This window comes from Chionomys nivalis, chromosome X (genome assembly GCF_950005125.1).
Source record: "Chionomys nivalis chromosome X, mChiNiv1.1, whole genome shotgun sequence".
NCBI classification, from domain to species: Eukaryota; Metazoa; Chordata; class Mammalia; order Rodentia; family Cricetidae; genus Chionomys; species Chionomys nivalis.
The window spans coordinates 81255179-81276009 of NC_080112.1; the positions used below are offsets into that span (position 1 = coordinate 81255179).

General features: G+C 35.6%; 1 protein-coding gene across 1 annotated transcript in view; it reads left to right on the forward strand.

Annotated features, from left to right (window-relative positions):
• LOC130867349 (uncharacterized) overlaps positions 1-20831 on the forward strand; it is a 425312-nt gene that overhangs the window by 337668 nt on the left and 66813 nt on the right. The window contains exons 16-19 of the mRNA XM_057759223.1: positions 3366-3422; positions 11135-11153; positions 12753-12774; positions 20332-20380. Of these exons, the coding sequence (XP_057615206.1) occupies positions 3366-3422; positions 11135-11153; positions 12753-12774; positions 20332-20380 (147 nt within the window). The remainder of the gene's footprint in view (positions 1-3365; positions 3423-11134; positions 11154-12752; positions 12775-20331; positions 20381-20831) is intronic.

A 20831-nucleotide genomic window follows, 5' to 3' on the forward strand; every position in this document is an offset into this window, starting at 1 on the left:
TTCATGCCTTTAATCCCAGTGGTTCATGCCTTTAATCCCAACCCTAGAGAGCATTTTTAAATGGGGGGGCAGCTCTCAGTCACAGTTTCATTGTGAGATTCCTGGAGGCAGGATAGCCATTTTGGACTGAGGTCAAGGTAAAAACCAATGGCTAGTTGCTTTGCTTTTCAGATCTGCAGGTTGAATGACAATTTCTCTCCCTGAGTTTTTATTAATTATGCTTCAAATATTGCTCTAGAAGATATAGGAAAACAGAGGAATTTCAATAGCCAAATTATCTCAATTTTTATTCATATTTGAGAATTTCATAGAACATTTTTTGATCGTATTCACCTTACCTGACAACTCCTTTTCCATACAGCACCATCTCATTTCTTCTGTCTTTTCCTTCTCTTTCCCTACATACTCAACATTATGCCATCTTTTAAAAAACCATCAATGATAATTGGTGATGCCCATCTTTGATAAGTGACTTTCCACTAGAGCTTGGTCAATCAACCAGTGGCCACACCCTTAAAGAGAACTGACTCTCCCTCGCACAGTAGCTAGCAATTTCCAGTAGCTGCTTAGGTAGGGGTAGGACTGGTGTTCATCATCTTTCTCTATGTTAGAATTTTTCTGGCTTGAGCTTGTACAGGTCTTGTAAGTGCTGTCATAAATTTTGAATTAAAAAGAACAAATTAGGAGAATTAGCTTTCCATTCTTCAAGATAAATTGCATAACTATGTAAAGCAAATCTCATTGCATTAATGTAAGGATGTACACATAAATAACTAAAAAAGGAAATTCAGGGCCAGTGATGCGGCTCATGGTGCCTGTTGCCATACCTGTTGACATGAGTACAATTCCTGGGCCCCATATGGTAGAAGACAGTCAAATCCCTCAACTTCTTCACTCATGTGCAGTAATATGCATGTACCTGAACACACACATACAAATATACACAATAAATAAATTAAATGTAATAAGATGAAAAAGAAATACTTAAATTGATCCATATAAATATATTCAAAAGATATTGGATAAAAAATGCAGTCTTTCAACAAATGGTGCTGGAGTAATTAAAAATATTTAGCAAAATTAATTGAAAATATTTAGTAAAATTATAGCCCCAAAATACAGACCTTGACTTAAACCTCACCTCTTATATAAATGTAACTCAAAATGTGCCAAAGTTCTTAATGTAAAACATAAAACTTTTCGAAAATGATTCTTAAGAAAAGTAATCGGTTTGTAGAACTAGGAAAACATTTCTTAAATTTTACATGTAAAGGACAATACACACATTTGATAAACTGTATTTGTTAACATTATAGAATATAGTTTGATAAGGAAGAAAATTTAAGACATATCTGAAGAAAATAATCACAATACACAGATGTTACATAGGACAATGATATAGAATATTATATAAAGCATTATTAAAATTAGACAAGTAAATTCATAATCTATCTAATGAGAAAATTAGTACTATAGAAAAGATATTAGTAGCCTTGCAAACTAAATGTCCAATTGCCATAAGACCCAGTAGCATTGGGCTTTTATCCAAAAGAAATTAAAATATAAATATACACTAAAACTTATGCTACTAATATTAACAGATGCTTTATTCATGATTAAGAAAGCATAAAACAATCCATACATTTTGGTGCTCATAACATTTCAAATAAATATCAAGAGAATTGTGCTAAATGTCCAAAGTTTAAATAACAGATAATACATTTATTTAATATTCTCAAGCAGATAAAATTATAGAAATGGAAGATACATTAGTGTGGAATAGGGAGATAACCGAACAGAAATCAGATTGATTAGATTTGACTACAGAAAAGCAATTAGAGCAGAGCATTGTATTGACATCTCTCTTCTGTATCTTGATTGTGTTGGTCCAGTGGTTCTCAACCTTCCTAACTCTGTGATCCTTTAATATAGGCCCTCATGTTGTGGTGATCCCCAACCATAAAATTCTTCCATTACTACTTCACAAATGTAATTTTGCTACTTATTTGAATCATAAAGTAAATAATGGTATTCAGGATTTCTGATGTGTGGCCCATATGGGATTCATGACACACAGATTGAAAGTTATTGATATAGATAAATGGATTTTGATCTGATACTATAGTATACACACGTGCACACGCTCCTGCACATACATTTCATTTCTCAGTTTTTGTAATGAAGTCACTGTACTGGCAGCTTGTATCAACAACCATCACTATTGTATATCTAACACAATTTGAAATGTTCAGAATAATAGACTATTCAGGCAGTTTGTTCCATCCTGATGACATTTAAAAATCAGTGGATTTCCTTTTTCCTAAGTTTAGATTTTATGTGCATAGTAAGTCATTTATATCACCAACAAATAAAAAATCAAGTTAGATGAAGTCTTAAATAGAAAGTACTATACTTGAAATATCTTTTTAAAAATCTATACTTTATTTAAAGTATATATTTTAATGGGGATTAATTTCAAGAGTTTCAAAATAATTTTTAATTTCAAGAATTTCAAAATAATTTCCAAATATTTATAATATATTCCATTGGCTTCAACTTAAATTTTAGGCTATGATTAATAATGGAGAAAATTGTTCGCTCTCAGGTAAGAGTATTTGAGACTTATAGACCTGATTTCCCCACTTTCCTGTAAAATTTTATAAAATTTTCTCATATTCAAATTTGAATTTGAATTTGAATATGGCAAATCTGACTCTAAATAATATATTCCAACATATAAATGAAACTATGAATATTTTGTGGTTACAGAAAAAAAGACAGTTGAAATCAAAAATTTTCCAAATATACTTGGGAAAATTAAATATGTTTGTAATAGTAAGTTTAGAGAGTCCAGCGATAGATCTGAGATGCTATCAAATAACATGTTTAACCTCTTTTTTCATTTATCCATTTATCAATGTGATTAATTATTGGGATAGAAACAGCAGGCCAGACTTGTTAAAAATCAAGGATATTTTAAAATTGTTTATAGTAATTAAGAAATGTCATTTTAAACTTTATAAATAGAAAGGGGAATGGGACTTTAATGCAAGTTATTTTGTAATATTACCCATCTAGTTTTCATTGGAAAAAATATAATACTGTTGAGTAATTTTCCAAACCTGGATAACAATGAAATACCTTAAAAACTTATTTAATTAGGAGACATAGTGAATTGTGTTATTATCTCTTAGTATATTATTTTTCTTTTGCTGTGATTAAAAATACCCTGAAAGAAGCAAGTTAGATAAGAAAGAGTTTATTTTGGCTACATTTTTAGGGGGATATTAGGGTGGGAAAGACATGACAGCAGAAACATGAGGCTAGGATAACATTTTATCCACACATAGGAAGGAGATAGACAGAGAAAGAGGAAGAAGGGGGAGAGGAAGGGAGTGGGGGAGAACAAGAACTGTACCAAAGTTATAAAAACATAAAGTCCACCCCCAGTAATATATGTCCTCCTATAAACATCTACCTCTTAAAGTTTTCCCAAATAGCCACACCAACTGAGGACCAAGTATTCAAATATATGAGCATATGGAGGACATTTCTCATTCAAATCACCATGTGTTGCCATGGCTTTTAAAGGTCCATGGCCATCTCATGACGCAAAAAGTATTTTGTCAAATTTCATAGACTCCATAGCCTGTAATAGTCCCAATACTATTCAAAAGTCCAAAAACCAAAGTATTTTCTAAGAATCAAGGAAATCTCTTAACTGACCCTATTTTAAAATGTTACAAACTTCCATTATGTAGTTGCACAGAGTATATATTCCCATTTAAAAAAAGAGAGGAGTAGGGGTACCGTGAGGAATATTGGATCAAACATAAACAAAATCCCAACAGTAGAAAGACCAAATCCTATAGATGTATGTGAAGGAACTGGGACCTTAGTTTCAAAGAGGTTGGATGGCTCTGTCTTCCCAGCTTTGCTGTCCACAACTTACATTTCTTTTTTGGGTTGCTTCCAATTTTTATGTTCAGTCTTCCTTAGCAGATCTCTTGGGTTCTTCACCAAAACAGAGCCCTCATTTTTTACAGCTTCATAACTTCAACTTTCAAAGCCTTCTTGTGGGACCTGTATCTCTGCCATACATTTGTTGGAAGTTAACAGCTTTCTGAAATTATAGAAATATAAACAATGATACCCTTTAATACTGTTATTCCTCTAAAAATAGTGTCATGATACCACAAAGTTACACTACCAGATCTGGATGAAACTTGCCCCACTTGGGCCACAGTCACCATACACAGAAGATAGTGAACACTTTCTGAGGCAGTTCCTTTCTTTTTTATTATTATTATTATTACTTTAAAAAATAACCCAAATTCCCACTCACTCCCCTCCTCCTACTCCCTCCCTACACCCTCCCCCACTCTTTCTCCAATACTAAGAGAGGACAAGGTACCCTGCCCTGTGGCAAGTCCAAAGCCCTCCGTACTACATCTTTCTATGACCAAAAAACTCCTTTATCTCTCCTCTTCCATACTGCTGGAGCCTGAGTGGAGTGGAGTTTTTGCCCTGAGACAATTACATTTTTTATTTTAGCACAGGACTTGGCTGCAGTCTAAAACTTCTTGGTGTACCTTTCCATTTTGCACACTTTTTATTTATTTATTTCTGCCCTACTTATTGTTATTTTTCATTACAGACCTGCCTAATAGTTACTGGTAATAACCATACCACAGACTCAATTTTATTTGAATTGAAAATTCTTCCAACAAATATATCAGTCCATTACTTTTTAACTAAACCTTATGTAATTTTTCAGAACACTATCAGGATGTAGTCGGATTATTTCATAAAATATACAAATAGCCTCTAGCCCAGATCTGAATAGAATCCTTGTATCCCTCTGAAACCACATAGGATTGGTGGGCCTGCACCATCTCATTTCCCACAACATTACTGACTTCCAAACTCTCAAAATAATGGCCCATTAAGCTCTTCCCAATTTTCAGGGTTAAAGTTTCAAATTCTTCACAAAGTGTTCTAAAGGCATAAAGGCTCCATGGCCATTTTATCATAGCAATGGTTCCATTTAATCTTACCAATTCAGTACTAGCTATATTTTTGTGCCTATGATAGAATACTCCAAAAGAAGACAAGTTAGTGAAGCAAGGGTTTTATTGCTTTATAGCCCCTATAAAGAATATAATACATAATGATGGGAAAAATATGGCAGCAAAAGTTTAAGGCCAATTTACCACATTTTATGTTAAAGAAGTAGAGAGAGAACTAATCATGGGGCCAGTCTATGAAAACTCAAAGCCTGTCTTAAGTGGTGTACTTCCTTCATCATGACTCTAACTCCTTAAAAGTCCATAACCTCCCAACACAGTGCTCTGTTATTTAGTTAATTTTGATTAAACACCAGGAACATTGTTGAAATTAGAGGCTGATGATTTTGTATAATCTAGATATCAAGAGAGTCAACACAAAATTTTTGTGTGTTTGTAAAAAGATTTGAGAAAGTCAATGTTATTGTAAGGTAGGCACAAATTTGAATATGTCACAACCTTTAGTTTGCTATATATTAACATCTTAAATATCATTAGCCACATAGTAATAAAGTTATTTAGACCCAGAAAATATTTTTTATTCTTTTTCAGTCTAAAATTTCATTGGTTTTGCCTTCCAGGGTTTGGATTTAAAGGAGAGGTACATTCAAAATGAAATTCCATTTGGAATATTTAAAATAAGTCTTTCTTCATTAAACATTGTATATTTTATCCAAAATGTGTTGTATAACAAAAAAGCTATTTTATGAAGACTGTGAAATTTTTAAATCTTTTTAACACATGGATGGTAAAGAAAGTAGGTTATAGCAAGCAAATAGTCTTTAACAAAATGGTTACTACAAAGACATAGTATAATCAATCATACTGAAATCGTGCTCAACATTATTTTTATCATTTGTGAAAATATACCAAGGAAAAGTCTAAATTATAACAGATTTTTATTAGTATCTACATTTAAATGGAATTTTAAATTATACTATAAATGAATGAGAGTTAGTAAAATGTTTTCAGAAGAGTTTTGAGTTCAGATATTGGGAATACTCAGTTATCAACATAGGTAGAAGTAAGCTTTAATCCCAGCACTCGGGAGGCAGAGGCAGGCAGATCTCTGTGAGTTTGGGGCCAGATTGGTCTACAAGAGCTAGTTCCAGGACAGGCTCCAAAACTACAAAGAGACCAAAAAAAAAAAAAGAGAGAGAATTGGCATTAAGTGTGAAGTGAAGTGATAAATGTGAATCCTGGTGTTTATCTCTTGAAGTATGATATCATCGAGGTATGAGAAGTATAGAGAAAGGTTTGTTGCTACTGTTGTGTTATGTTTTGTTTTTCATCCACATTGATGGGAATATTTTCTGTAGTATCTTTTTTAGAATGGTGAAATTTTCTCTTCCATAAACAAACTATTTGTAGATAGTTTAAATTATTAATTATTCTTTTCAAAGTATCTTAAAATAATATTTAATGTTTCCTTTTAGTAGAGGTGACTCAGACAGTTAATTTTTTGCATGTATTGCTCTGCTTTTAATCATAGAATTTCATTTTTGGCTCTTTTGTATCTTAAGTAGATTTTAATTGAGAATTTTATACATTCGTGTATTTATTAGATGCCCAGTAATTATTTTATAAGGAAATAATTGATGTCACAAAAAATACTTAAGCTTTTCTTTACTTCCATTTCACAAGTCAGAAGCTTAGCTGGGTGGGGTCTTTTCCTGAATTCAGCATCAGAATTTTCTTTAAACTTTTAACTCCTTGAGCATTAGACTTAGCTCCCATTATACTTTTTGGTGCTACTTTTCTCCTCAAACTGTGCATTCCATATCTTTCCTTGCTCAACTTGCTCCTTTTCATTATAGATTTTCATAAGAGTGATCACGACTACAACATTACAGTCAATATTAGGCTGTCTTGAAATTTCCTCTGCCAATGCCCTCAAACTCTTCAATTTAGCCTCGAGCAGATATTTTGAATGAAGACAGAAGGCAGCTATATTCTGAGCATGAAGGGGCCTGCTTGTTGGGGTTTCTGTCCCACCCAGTACCCCACAGCCGGCAAGCCCCAAAGAAAATCACACAGAGATCTCTATAAGTATAAAACTGAGTGGCCAATTAGCTCAGTCTTTTTATTAGCTCTTGTAGCTTATATTAATCCATTATTCTTATCTGTGTTAGCCACATGGCTCAGTACCTTTCAGCTGGGCAGGTTACATCTTGCTTCTCAGTGGTCTGGGCTGGAATTGGAGCGGGAGCTTCCTGCTTCCCAGAATACTCCTATTCTTTTTTTCCACCTCTACTTCCTGTCTGGTTTTCATGCCTATGCTTCCTGCCTGGCCAATCAGCATTTTATTAAAATACATGGTTGACAGAATACAGATAATTCTCCCACACCAATATTCTTCAGCAAAATATCACGAGAATAATCTCTAAGTCACTTACTAATATTCTTTTTTCTTTTTTTCTTTTTATTGATTTTATTGATTTTTATTAAACTCACTTGAATCATTCACCTGCTTTCCAAATACAAAATTCCAAAGTCCACATTTCACCAACAAGCAGGATGATCAAACCTGTCACAGGAACACCCAGCTACTCCTGATCAGGGATGGTGGAGAGGCCCTGTCTTGTCAGGGTCTGCTGATTCTGGAATCCAAATTGACTGCAAATTTAAACAAAGACTTGTCTCTGGCTTCAACCTTGAAATGGGATGAGATAGGTCAAATAGAACTTATTGAGTGATTAGTATGCATATCTTCCAAACTAAGCAATGGCTCAAATAAAGGAGACAGGCACAGTATAAAATGAGGGATTCCAAGCTTTGCTAATGTTTCCAGTTACCTTGTGGACACAAATGAGGAAAGTCCATTTATTTTAGCCAATACAGCCCTTATGTATCTTTTTCAATTAGTGTTGTTTTTAATTGAAAAAAAAAAAAGAGGCACTGCACAGAAAGATATGACTTATTACTACTTGGAATCACATAATTTGTCCATTCCTGTATATCTTCCACTTTAAAAATTTAAAGTTAAGAGCATGAATGAAGGGCTTTATTTTATTAGCTCTGGTGTCTCAAACATCCAGAAGAATATTTGACATACACAAGTCAAAAATATTAAGTTCTGTTTCATTAGGGTTTCTGTTGCTGCAATGAAAAACAACCAAAACACAAGTTGAAGAGGAAAGAGTTTATTCTGCTTAAGCTTCCATATCACAGTTCATAATCACAGGAAGTCAGGACAAAAACCCAAAAAGGGAAGGAACTTGAAGGCAGCAGTTGATTCAGAAGCCATGGGGGGTGTGCTGCTCACAGAGTTGTGTAACAGGCTTTCTTTTGGGCCACCAACCAGCTCCTAAATCATGACACAGAGACTTAGATTATTAGTTATAAATGCTTGACCTTATATTTTGCTTGTTTCTGGCTAGCTTTTTTTCATGTTAAATTAACTTATTTCTCCTCATCTCTGCTTTGCCTTGGTGTTTTTTACCTTTCATTCTTTATGTCCTACTCCATGACTACGCGGCTAGTGGCTGCCTGGCTGACATTGGGCATCTCTCTCTCTCTCCCTTGTTCTCTTCTCTCTCTCTCTCTCTCTCTCCCTTGTTCTCTTCTCTCTCTCTCTCTCTCCTCTCCTCTCCTCTCCTCTCAAAGATAGATTCCTCCTCCTACTTATTCTCTGTGTCCACCAGACATGTCTATCCTTCTGCTGCCTAGCTATCAACTGTTCAGTTTTTTATTTGACCAAACAGGTGCCTAGACAGGCAAGGTGAAACAGCAACACATTTTTACATAATTAAACAACTGCATTATAAACAAATGTAATACACCTTTATATAGTTAAATATTCCACAGCAGGCTTGCTTCTCCTGCCTTGTTCAGGCTGCTTTTTTTATAGAACCCATGGCCACCAAACAAGGGTTAGCACAACCCACAATGGACTGGGCTCTTCCCCATAAATAACTATTTTAAAAAATTTCCTACAGCTGTGGAGTCCCCTTTTCCTCATAATCCATTGGTCATCAGTCCATGATGACAAAGAGGCAGAAACAGCCACAGAGAGCTTTGTATGTGATCTATGAAAGCGACAGAAATAGTCTTCTGGGAGACTGCTTAGTAAGACAGCTCAACTTTATTCTAGAGTGTAGAGGACATATATGATTAGGGATAGTAGATGGAGAATCACCTAATTTTCATTAAAAGGAACACTCTTATCATAAAGCTTCTTGTACAAGTCTTAGTTATAATTTTTGTAGGCATGGTCCTATTGTAAAACTCCTGGTACAATGTCCAATTACCATGTGGGCACCAGGGGGAAATCTGCAGGGAACTGTGTCAAGGGTTATTCTCGAGATAAGTCAGGCATCTGGGCCTAGAGACAGCCTCCAAATAATGTCAGGTAGAGAACAAGGTGCCTTCCACCTGGGGCTGGTAGAGAGGGAGTCCTTCATGTTATTGATCTTGAAGAGAGCTGCCAAGCCTTTGTAGACTGCAAGTTCTGACCAGCAAGGCCTCCCAGCATACCTGATGTTATGGAGGCATTTTCTCAATTGAGGTTCCCTTCTTTCAGATAACTCTAGCTTGTGTCAAGTTGATGTAAAACTATTCCACATAAATCCAATTATGAACATAGTATTCTTTGTATGCAATGTGATTTCTGTCACATGATTTTTTAATACTTTTATTATGTCTTTAATTTCTATGTATTGGTCTTCATTTTGGTGATATGGTTTTTTCTTAGTATCTTCACCTACAGATAGAGTTTTCATTGAAGACTAATTGGGTAGAGTAAATTATTATATCTTCATAATGATTCAACTCCTAGAAATTGGTTGTAAGTCTAACTATATGAAATAATAAGATACTGTGTTTATAAAGCAAAATCAAAAATGATATTCCTGATTATAAAATATAAAGTAATGTCTAATAAAGATAAATTTATTTATATGTAATAAAAACTAGTAATATAAGATATTATATATAAAATAAAGTACTAAAATGAATATTTTGGGCTAAAATGATGTTTAAATGGTATAAAACTTATTTTGTTTAGTAAAACTCATTCATCAAAAGGTCCATTGTAATTTATAAACTACTGAGCTATCTCTCCAGTCTCTATTCTAGGACATTTTTTTCCCTAAAAGAGTATATTAACTTGGTAAAAAATTCAACTTCTTTGAACTTTAGTTTGCACATTTAAAAAAATGGAAGATAGAAGCCGGGCAGTGGTGGCACACGCCTTTAATCCCAGCACTCGGGAGGCAGAGGCAGGCGGATCTCTGTGAGTTCGAGACCAGCCTGGTCTACAAGAGCTAGTTCCAGGACAGGCTCCAAAACTACAGAGATACCCTGTCTCGAAAAACCAAAAAAAAAAAAAAAAAGGAAGATAGATAGAATTTAAGTTTCTCAATTTCTATACACCTCAAACTGGTGACTATTAGCATTCATGAGGTCTTTATATGGATTGTAACTTATTTGGCATTTATAACCATTCCTTTACTAGGCTACAGACATGAAATTAACATTAGTTGCCATTTGCTGACGTGAGCCCTTTTCTCAGTCTGACAAACTGGCTGTATCAATCTTCTAAAATGCGGAAGTATGGAATTGGTTGTTTTATGACTGTATAAATCTTTGAAGAAGTAAACTAAATGCAAGAAACTTTGGGTGCCTGGTCTATAGAGATGACTCGGCAGTTAAGAGCACTTGCAATTCTTGCAAAGGACTTGGGTTCAGTTCACAGCACCTACATAGTAGCTTAATACCATCCATTATTCCTGTTTCAGGCAGTATGATGCCTTTTTCTGACCTTCATGGGCAGCAGGCAAGCACATGGTGCACATACATATATGCAGGCAAAACACTCCTACACATAAAATGACGCTAAGAAAAAAATAAAAAAAAAACTTTGGGTACCTATTAAATGCTAGGATTAGTCAAGTCATGTTGGTGCACTTCTTTAATCCCAGCACAAGGGAGACAGAAGCAGGTAGGTCTCTATGAACTTGAGGCCATCCTGGTCTACAAAGTGAATTCCAGGAAATCTGGGACTATTACACAGAGAAACCCTGTCTTGAAAAACAAAATATAAATAAAATAAAATAAACAAATGCTAGTGGTTGAGGAAGATAATTCGTTATTATATTCTCCATGGTACAGTCATTAATGGAAGCCAAAATGGAAATATCAACTAAAGGACTTTTAAAGCATGTTAACCTATGTGTTTAAGGCATACCACTTAATATCTACTTGTTTGGGGCAGAGTTATAACAGAGATACTACCATCTACTTAATGGCATAATGGCAAATGTTCTAAGCTTAAAAATCCGAGCCCATAGTAAAAGAAGGCAATGATTCTTGGTCTTTTGGATAATATCAAGTGAGAAATTGTATAGTAGAAGTGGGCAAATGTCCAAATGTTCTGTAGAAGTGAGAAGGAATTAAGACACAAGACAAACACTATTCCAATTGAAAGTAGAATTTTAGCAATCTTAGTGGTATGGCAAATGATGTCAGTGGTGTCAATTTTAATTTTTAAATTGCAAATTAAATGTATCTGGCTGCTTTCAGGTAAAATGCTTTTTAAATTAATGTTTTGCCAAAATAGCCTATTTAAACCCAAGTGAAACCCTTTTATTAATTCCTTTAATGTTCTGAAAGGAATTCCTGCACTTAAAAATAGTAACTAGGCTATCATTGGTGTTTTTGATTTTAGCCATTCTGACAGGTGTAAGATGATATCTCAAAGTTGTTTTAATTTGCATTTCCCTTATCGCTAGGGAGGTTGAGCATGACCTTAAGTGTCTTTTGGCCATTTGAATTTCTTCTGTTGAGAATTCTCTGTTCAGTTCAGTGCCCCATTTTTTAATTGGGTTAATTACCATTTTAAAATCTAGTTTCTTGAGTTCTTTATATATTTTGGAGATCAGACCTTTGTCTGTTGCAGGGTTGGTGAAGATCTTCTCCCAGTCAGTGGGTTGCCTTTTTGTCTTAGTGACAGTGTCCTTTGCTTTACAGAAGCTTCTCAGTTTCAGTAGGCCCCATTTATTCAATGTTACCCTTAATGTCTGTGCTGCTGGGGATATACGTAGGAAGTGATCTCCTGTACCCATATGTTGTAGAGTACTTCCCACTTTTTCTTCTATCAGGTTCAGTGTGTTCTGACTGATATTGAGGTCTTTAATCCATCTGGACTTGAGTTTTGTGCATGGCGATAGATATGGATCTATTTTCATTCTTCTACATGTTGACAACCAGTTCTGCCAGCACCATTTGTTGAAGATGCTCTTTTTTCCATTGAATACTTTTAGCTCCTTTATCAAAAATCAGGTGTTCATAGGTTTGTGGGTTAAAATCAGGGTCTTCTACTCGGTTCCATTGATCGACTTCTCTGTTTTTATGCCAATACCAAGCTGTTTTCAATACTGAAGCTCTGTAATAGAGTTTGAAGTCAGGGACGGTAATGCCTCCAGACGATCCTTTATTATATAAGATTGTTTTGGCTATCCTGGGTTTTTTGTTTTTCCATATAAAGTTGATTAATGTCCTCTCAAGATCTGTGAAGAATTTTGATGGGATTTTAATGGGGATTGCATTGAATCTATAAAGTGCCCTTGGTAGAATTGCCATTTTTACTATGTTGATCCTCCCAATCCAAGAGCAAGGGAGATCCTTCCATTTTCTGGTATCCTCCTCAATTTCTTTCTTCCAAGACTTAAAGTTCTTGTCAAATAGATCCTTCACTTCCTTGATTAGAGTTACCCCAAGATATTTTATGCTATTTATGGCTATCGTGAAAGGTGATGCTTCTCTGATTTCACTCTCTGCTTCCTTAACCTTTGTGTATAGGAGGGCAACTGATTTTTTGGAGTTGATCTTGTATCCTGCCACGTTACTAAAGATGTTTATCAGCTGTAGGAGTTCTTTGCTGGAGTTTTTGGGGTCGCTTATGTACACTATCATATCATCTGCAAATAGCGAAAGTTTTACTTCTTCCTTTCCAATTTGAATCCCTTGATCCCCTTATGTTGTCTTGTTGCTATCGCTAGAATTTCAAGCACTATATTAAAGAGGTATGGAGAGAGTGGACAGTCTTGTCGTGTTCCTGATTTTAGTGGAATAGCTTTGAGTTTCTCTTCATTTAATTTGATGTTAGCTGTCGGCTTGCTATATATAGCTTTTATTATAGTGAGGTATGACCCTTGTATCCCTAATCTAAGACCTTTATCATAAAGGGATGTTGAATTTTGTAAAATGCTTTTTCAGCATCTAATGAAAGGATCATATGGTTTTTTCTTTCAGTTTATTTATATGATGGATTACATTGATAGATTTGCCTATGTTGAACCAGCCCTGCAACTCTGGGATGAAGCCTACTTGATCATAATGGATAATTTTTCTAATGTGTTCTTGGATTCGGTTTGCCAGTATTTTATTGAGGATTTTCGCATTGATGTTCATGAGTGAGATTGGCCTGTAGTTCTCTTTCTTGATTGTGTCTTTGTGTGGTTTTGGTATCAGAGTAACTGCAGCTTTATAAAATGAATTTGGAAATGACTTCTCTGTTTCTATATTGTGGAATACATTAGGGAGCATAGGTATTAGGTCTTCTTGGAAGTTCTGGTAGAATTCTGCATTGAAGTCGTCTGGACCTGGGCTTTTTTTGGTAGGGAGGTTTTTTATAACAACTTCTAATTCTTCGCAACTAACAGGTCTATTTATATTGTTCACCTGGTCCTGGTTTAACTTTGCTATATGGTACTTACCTAAAAAAGTGTCCATTTCTTTTCCATTTTTTAATTTTGTGGCATACAGGCTTTTGTAGTAAGATATAATGATTCTCTGAATTTCCTCTGTGTCTGTGGTTATGTCTCCCTTTTCATTTCTGATCTTGTTAATTTCCGTATTCTCTCTCTGCCGTTTGATTAGTTTGGATAGGGGTTTATCAATCTTATTGATTTTCTCCAAGAACCAGCTTTTGTTTCATTGATTCTTTGGATTGTGTTCTGTGTTTCTATTTTGTTGATTTCAGCCCTCAGTTTGATTATTTCCCGTCTTCTACTTCTCCTAGGTGAGTCTGCTTCTTTTTTTTTCTAGAGCTTTCAGGTGGGCTATTGAGTCTCCAATGTGTGCTTTCTCCGTTGTCTTTAAGTGGGCACTTAATGCTATGAACTTTCCTCTTAGCACTGCTTTCATAGTGTCCCATAGGTTTGAGTATGTTGAGTCTTCGTTTTCATTGAATTCAAGAAAGACTTTAATTTCTTTCTTTATTTCTTCCTTGATCCAGGTGTGGTTCAGTAGTTGACTGTCCAGTTTCCATGAGTTTGTAGGCTTTCTGGGGATAGCATTGTTGTTGAATTCTAACTTTAATCCATCGTTATCTGATAAGACACAGGTGGTTAATAATATTCTTTTTGTAACTGTGTAAGTTTGCTTTGTTACCGAGTATGTGGTCTATTTTTGAGAAGGTTCCATGAGCTGCAGAGAAGAAGATATATTCTTTCCTATTTGGGTAGAATGTTCTATAGATGTCTATTAAGACCATTTGATTCATTACCTCCCTTAGTCCTCTTATTTCTCTGTTAGGTTTCTGTCTGATTGACCTGTCCAGTGGTGAGAGAGGAGTGTTGAAATCTCCTACTATTAGTGTGTGTGGTTTGATGACTGCCTTGAGTTTTAGTAATGTTTCTTTTACATAAGTGGGTGCTTTTATATTAGGGGCATAGATACTCAGGATTGAGACTTCATCCTGATGAATTGTTCCCGTTATGAGTAAAAAATGTCCCTCTCCATCTCTTCTGATTGATTTAAGTTTGAAGTCAACTTTGTTAGAAATTAGTATGGCCACACCTGCTTGTTTCTTAGGTCCGTTTGCTTGATAAACCTTTTCCCAGCCCTTTACTCTGAGTAGATGCCTGTCTTTGTGGTTGAGTTGTGTTACTTGTAAACAGCAGAATGTTGGATCCTGTTTTCGTATCCAATCTCTTAGCCTGTGCCTCTTTATAGGTGAGTTGAGTCCATTGATATTAAGTGATATTAATGACCAGTGGTTGTTAACTCCGGTCATTTTTTCTTTCTTTCTTTCTTTTTTTATTTGGTAGTAGAGTTTGTGTGTTTCCCTTCTTCAAGTTGTCCTGGTGAAGTGTCAGTAGATGTCTGAATTATTGTGGGCATTGTTGGACTCTTTGGGTTGTGATTTTCCTTCAATTACTTTCTGTAAGGCTGGATTTGTGGCTATGTATTGCTTAAATTTGTTTTTATCCTGGAAAATTTTGTTTTCTCCATTTATAGTGAACGAAAGCTTGGCTGGGTATAGTAGTCTGGGATTGCATCCATGGTCTCTTAGTTTCTGCAGTACATCTATCCAGGACCTTCTGGCTTTCATGGTTTCCATAGAGAAATCAGGTGTAAGTCTGATAGGTTTACCTTTATAGGTAACTTGACCTTTTTCCTTTGCAGCTCTTAATATTCTTTCTTTATTCTGTATGTTTTGTGTTTTGATTATTATATGACGAGGAGATGTTTTTTTTGTTGTTGTTGTTTTTTTTTTGTTTTTTTTTTTGATACAGTCTATTCGGTGTTCTGTATGCTTCTTGGACCTTCAAAGGAATATCTTTCTTAAGGTTGGGAAAGTTTTCTTCTATAATTTTATTAAATATATTTTCTGGACCATTGAGCTGTTCTTCTCCTTCTTCTATCCCTATTATTCTTAGGTTTGGTCTTTTTATTGTGTCCCAGATTTCCTGAATGTTTTGTGTTGAGAATTTGTTGGTTTTGCTGTTTTCTTTGATCAGTGTGTTTATTTTCTCTATGGTATCTTCAGTGTCTGAGATTCTTTCTTCTATCTCTTGTAATCTGTTGGTAGTACTTGTCTCTGTAGTTCCTGTTCGGTAATCCAAATTTTCCATCTCCATCCTTCCCTTGGTTTGTGTTTTCCTCATTACTTCCACTTTATTCTTCAAGTCTTGAACCGTTTCCCTTACCTGTTTGATTGCTTTTTCTTGTTTCTCTTGGTTTTCTTGGGAATCTTTGAGAGATTTATTCATTTCCTCTACCTTTTTGTTTGTAATCTCTAATTGATTATGGCAGTTTTTCACCTCCTGTTTAAGGTCCTCTATTATTTTCATATAATTCACTTTTGAGTCGAATTCTTCTAATTCTTCTGGAATAGGATGTACAATTCTTCTTGTTTCGGGATTCCTTGATTCTGGTGATGTCATGTTGCCTTTCAGGTTGTTGGAGGAATTCTTGCATTGGCGCCTGCCCATCTCTTCCTTCAAATGAAGCCAGGAGAGCCCTGGTGTCTTGGTCCAGTCTTTGCTGTGACTAATCTCTGGGTGTATCTCCCCAGTGTAGGGGCAGGAACCGTTCCCTTCCAGATGGACTCCTCTCACCAAAACATGGATGCCTGGTAGTCCAATGACAGGCAGACAAAAGGGCAAATGTGGGGGGTAGGGCAGGGTTGAGTAGAACACAGGCGACTCTGCAGCACAAGCTGTAGGTGCCTGCGCTCCCTTTTGGGGGTTCTTGAGGCCTGCCCAGTAGGCAGGCACTCACCACTCTGAGTGGGTTGCCTTAGTTTAGGAGCAGGAAGCCGGTCCTCAGCAAAGGACCTTTCAGACAAGGCAGGCTTGGGGGGGAGGGGGGCGTGTGTAGGTAAGAAAGCCCTGCAGCAGGAGCTGGGGGAGGGGGGTTTGTGCTCTTTTTCGGGACAGTCCGCCCCTGGATAGCACACACTCACCCGTCCAGATGGAACTTCTCAGCACCTACACAGGGATGCCTGGTAGCGCAATGAGCCAGGGACCAAGGAAGAAGGAGGCAGGCAGGGCGGGTCCAGAAGAGCACAGCAGACCCTGCAGCCCCAGCAGCAGGGACCTGCGCTCCCTCGCGGGGACTTTGAGGCCTGCCCACTAGTCAGGCACTCACTGCTCTGGGTGGGTAGCCTTAGTGTAGGAGCAGGAAGCTGATCCTCAGCAAAGGACCTTGCAGACAAGTCAGGATTGGGGGAGGGGGCGTGTGTAGGAAAGAAAGCCCTGCAGCAGGAGCTGGGGGAGGGGGAGTTGTGCTCTCTTCCGGGACAGTCTGCCCCTGGATAGCACACACTCACCTGTCCAGATGGAACTTCTCAGCACCTACACAGGGACACCTGGAAGCCCAATGAGCCAGGGACCAAGGGAAGAAGGAGGCAGGCAGGGCGGGTCCAGAAGAGCACAGCAGACCCTGCAGCCCCAGCAGCAGGGGCCAGCGCTCCCTCGCGGGGACCTTGAGGCCTGCCTGCTAGTCAGGCACTCACTGCTCTGGGTGGGTAGCCTTAGTGTCTCTCCAAATATTTTTTAAAAGTCATTAAATACATTCAGTATTGTTGTTTAAACATTTGGTAACTATGGTGACAGCAAGAGAAATAGTCCTTTCCAAAGAAGAGCATACCAAATGGTTATGCAATACCAAATGATCAGGTATGAAAGCATATATATATATATACATAATCTGAAAAGACAATTTTTACATTGATAATTTGAAATACCGATTTTATGTATAGGTTTCCTATTTTGGAATATATCTGTTTCAGCTTCTGATTATTATCTTTTTGATAACTATGATTTCAAATAATTACAGTATTATCATGTATTATGTATCTATGATAGGCATATTATTATTTGTATTTGAATGTTGGTTTCCATTATATGTTAATGCAGAAAGATTGCTGGCCTAGTTATCAAGAAATGTTGATCCAAGTGGCCTTGGTTATTCTTCTTAAATCACTAACTGTGATCTTACACTGTTTCGTTTTGAAATATTTTTCATTGTTATCACAGGAAAAATTATTTTAAATCCACTTTATATGACTTTAGGTGATAAGATCATATAGAATAAACTATACATACACACTTTATAATTGTATACTTCAAAATTGTATATGTTCAATCTTCTTTCAAAAGTAAAAAACAATTTACACTGAAAGCATAGATATGGAGAATTATACAGAAAATTTGAAAGCTGTCTACACTTTCTTACAGTTCATTGAAAGTAATAAAATCTTAATCTCAATTATAATATTGTCAGCAACAGTTTATGTATTACAAAGTGCAGTAAAGATAAGTATCTGATTTCTTTAATATAGGCCAATCTAACTTCATATACACAACCAATTAAACTTTACTCAGTAAACTCAAAGCATAGTTGAAATGTGGTTCGATTTAGCTTATGAATTACTGAAACATGTATAAATATTTTAGTAAAAGATCAAAAAGTATATCTACTTTCTTGGCAATCTTGATACATTAATATAATTAGTGGCATATGGATTTTAAACTATAGCTTTATTTTATTATAATAGTAATGAATCTCTACTTTAAACTGCTGGGTTCCTATATGCACCAACACAGTAGGAAGCAATAGTGATTATCAAAATCAATTTATTTGGAGGGGGAAGTTACCTGTTGAAGAGCTAAAAGTATGAATGTAACAAAATGTGGGAGGAGGAATCAAGGGAGATGTGTTAATATAAGCTGGAAATTTACTTTCTCCCATAAGATTAAAAATCATCACATCTTAAACAGAGCAAAGTGATCACAAGAATCAAAGCATTAGACTAAAAATAACTGCAGAAAGTAAAATAGAAACTGTTAGTATTTAGTGATTTATAGTGAGGCAACTGGCCACAGGTATGTGTCAGGGCTTTAGGGATTACCAATTTCTATTTTATTATTTTTGCTATCATTAAAAATTATAAGTCATTGGGCAGCGGTGGTGCACACCTTTAATCCCAACACTCGGGAGGCAGAGGCAGACAGATCACTGTGAGTTTGAGGCCAGCCTGGACTACAAGAGCTAGTTCCAGGACAGGGAGCAAAGCTACAGAGAAACCCTGTCTTGAAAAAAAAGAAAAGAAAAAAGAAATTATAAGTCAGACACAATGATACATGCATGTGATTCCAGTAATCAGGAGGTGAAGGCATAGAATTTTGAATTTAAGGCAAGCCTGGACTTCAGAGTGAGGAATTATCTTTAAAAGTCAAAAGAAAACCTGTTTAGAACAGTATAGATAGATAGATGATAGATAGATAGATGATAGATAGATAGATAGATAGATAGATAGATAGATAGATAGATAGATAACGATAATAATCAAAAGGAGGTCATTGACTGGAGAGTGAGTCCTCAGGAGACATGGGACGGAATAAAGGAAGGAGACATCGGAGGGTTGGAAGGGTGGAGACTTGGGAAGGGATGGAGGAAGGAGACATGGGAGAGGACAGAGGGAGGAGACATGGGAGGGAATGGAGGCAGGAGGCAGAGAGGACTGGGAGGACAGGGAAGTCAGAGTGATGTAATTATATTTTAATTTAATTTTTAAAAATTAATTAAGTAAAGAAAAACTACAGATGTGTATGTTTAACTGGAAATTATATTTTTCAGTAAAAATGTAAAAGAAAATTTGATACAAGAAAACTCAGAAATTAACAAACAATAAAATAAATTGGAAAATTACAAAACTGCCTACTACAAAGGAGCCTGGCACAAAAAGTGTTATGGAACTTCTTTTATCACACTTAAGTTGATCATTTTAATTCCAAGTTAGTTTTTTTGAGCTTGTGCATCTTATTGATAAAACAAAATAATAAAGTATCAGAATAGTAAGTTTTTAATATAAATGTAAAATTATGGAATATCTAATAATAATTTGACCACCTATGCATTAAAAAGCAACAAAACAGATGAAACTAAGCTTCATTCTAGAAATTAAGGGAGACTTTAACAAAATCAAGTATAATAATCTAATCATTTAAATTCCTTTTTCTTATGCCAAGTGTGCAGGTGCTCTTCCCCTTGGGCATATTTTTTTTTTATTTTTACAATCAAAAATTTCCACTTCCTCCCCTCCTCCAATGGCTACCCCACCCTCTCACATACAGTGAAAAATGACACACCCTTCTTTAACAGTAATTAACTGTCCTTAGCTCCTTAGCTTAGGGTAGGGGATCAAGAGCCCCTCCTTCCTCCATGATGGAATATTAAATTCACTTGATCTTCTGTAGGTTTTATAACAGCAGCTTGAGTTCATGTGTACGGTAGCCATGTCATGTCCAGAGACCAGCCTTTCACAGAAGTCCTGTTCATCCTGTGGCTCTTACATTCTAATTTATCTCTTTTCTATAATAAAATGACTAGTAACTCCTAAAGTGTTTTTATATTACTTCTATATTGTTAAATGAAGTTAAAGTGTTATCATGACCTGATCAAATGAATATAAAAATTATTATAAACATTTAACTTGATGGATTACATAATTTGCATATACTTTTCTTTATAGGATTTTATAAATTGTTTCATGAAGGCAAAGGCCCAAACCTGGATTGATTGTAAGTTTCTACTTGTTGGCTTTGTTTCCTTCTGTTCTGGTGAATGCATTTCTCTCAACTACTGCTTGTACTAAGGAGTTGAAGCATAATGTCAATCCTAAAAATCTCAGAAATGTTATGAAACATTTTTGTTATAGTTCCTTTTAAAGAACAGTAGTATGAACATATAGTTTTATTAATATATGCATTCTATATAAAAATATCCTGCTAACAATAGTTAATCCAATGAAATAGAAAGATATAGGGTCTAAGAATTATATCTAACTCAAGCTTTCATTGACTGTATACATTTTTGTTTTGTCAGTCATTCTTCAAACTACCCAAGTTTCATAATGGGTAATTTTCCTGACAATAAATAAAGTTAAATATTCCAAAATGATGTAAAAGATTATATACATGTGTATGTGCGTGGGGCATGTGTGCGTGTGAAATATAGAAAACCTGTATGTTA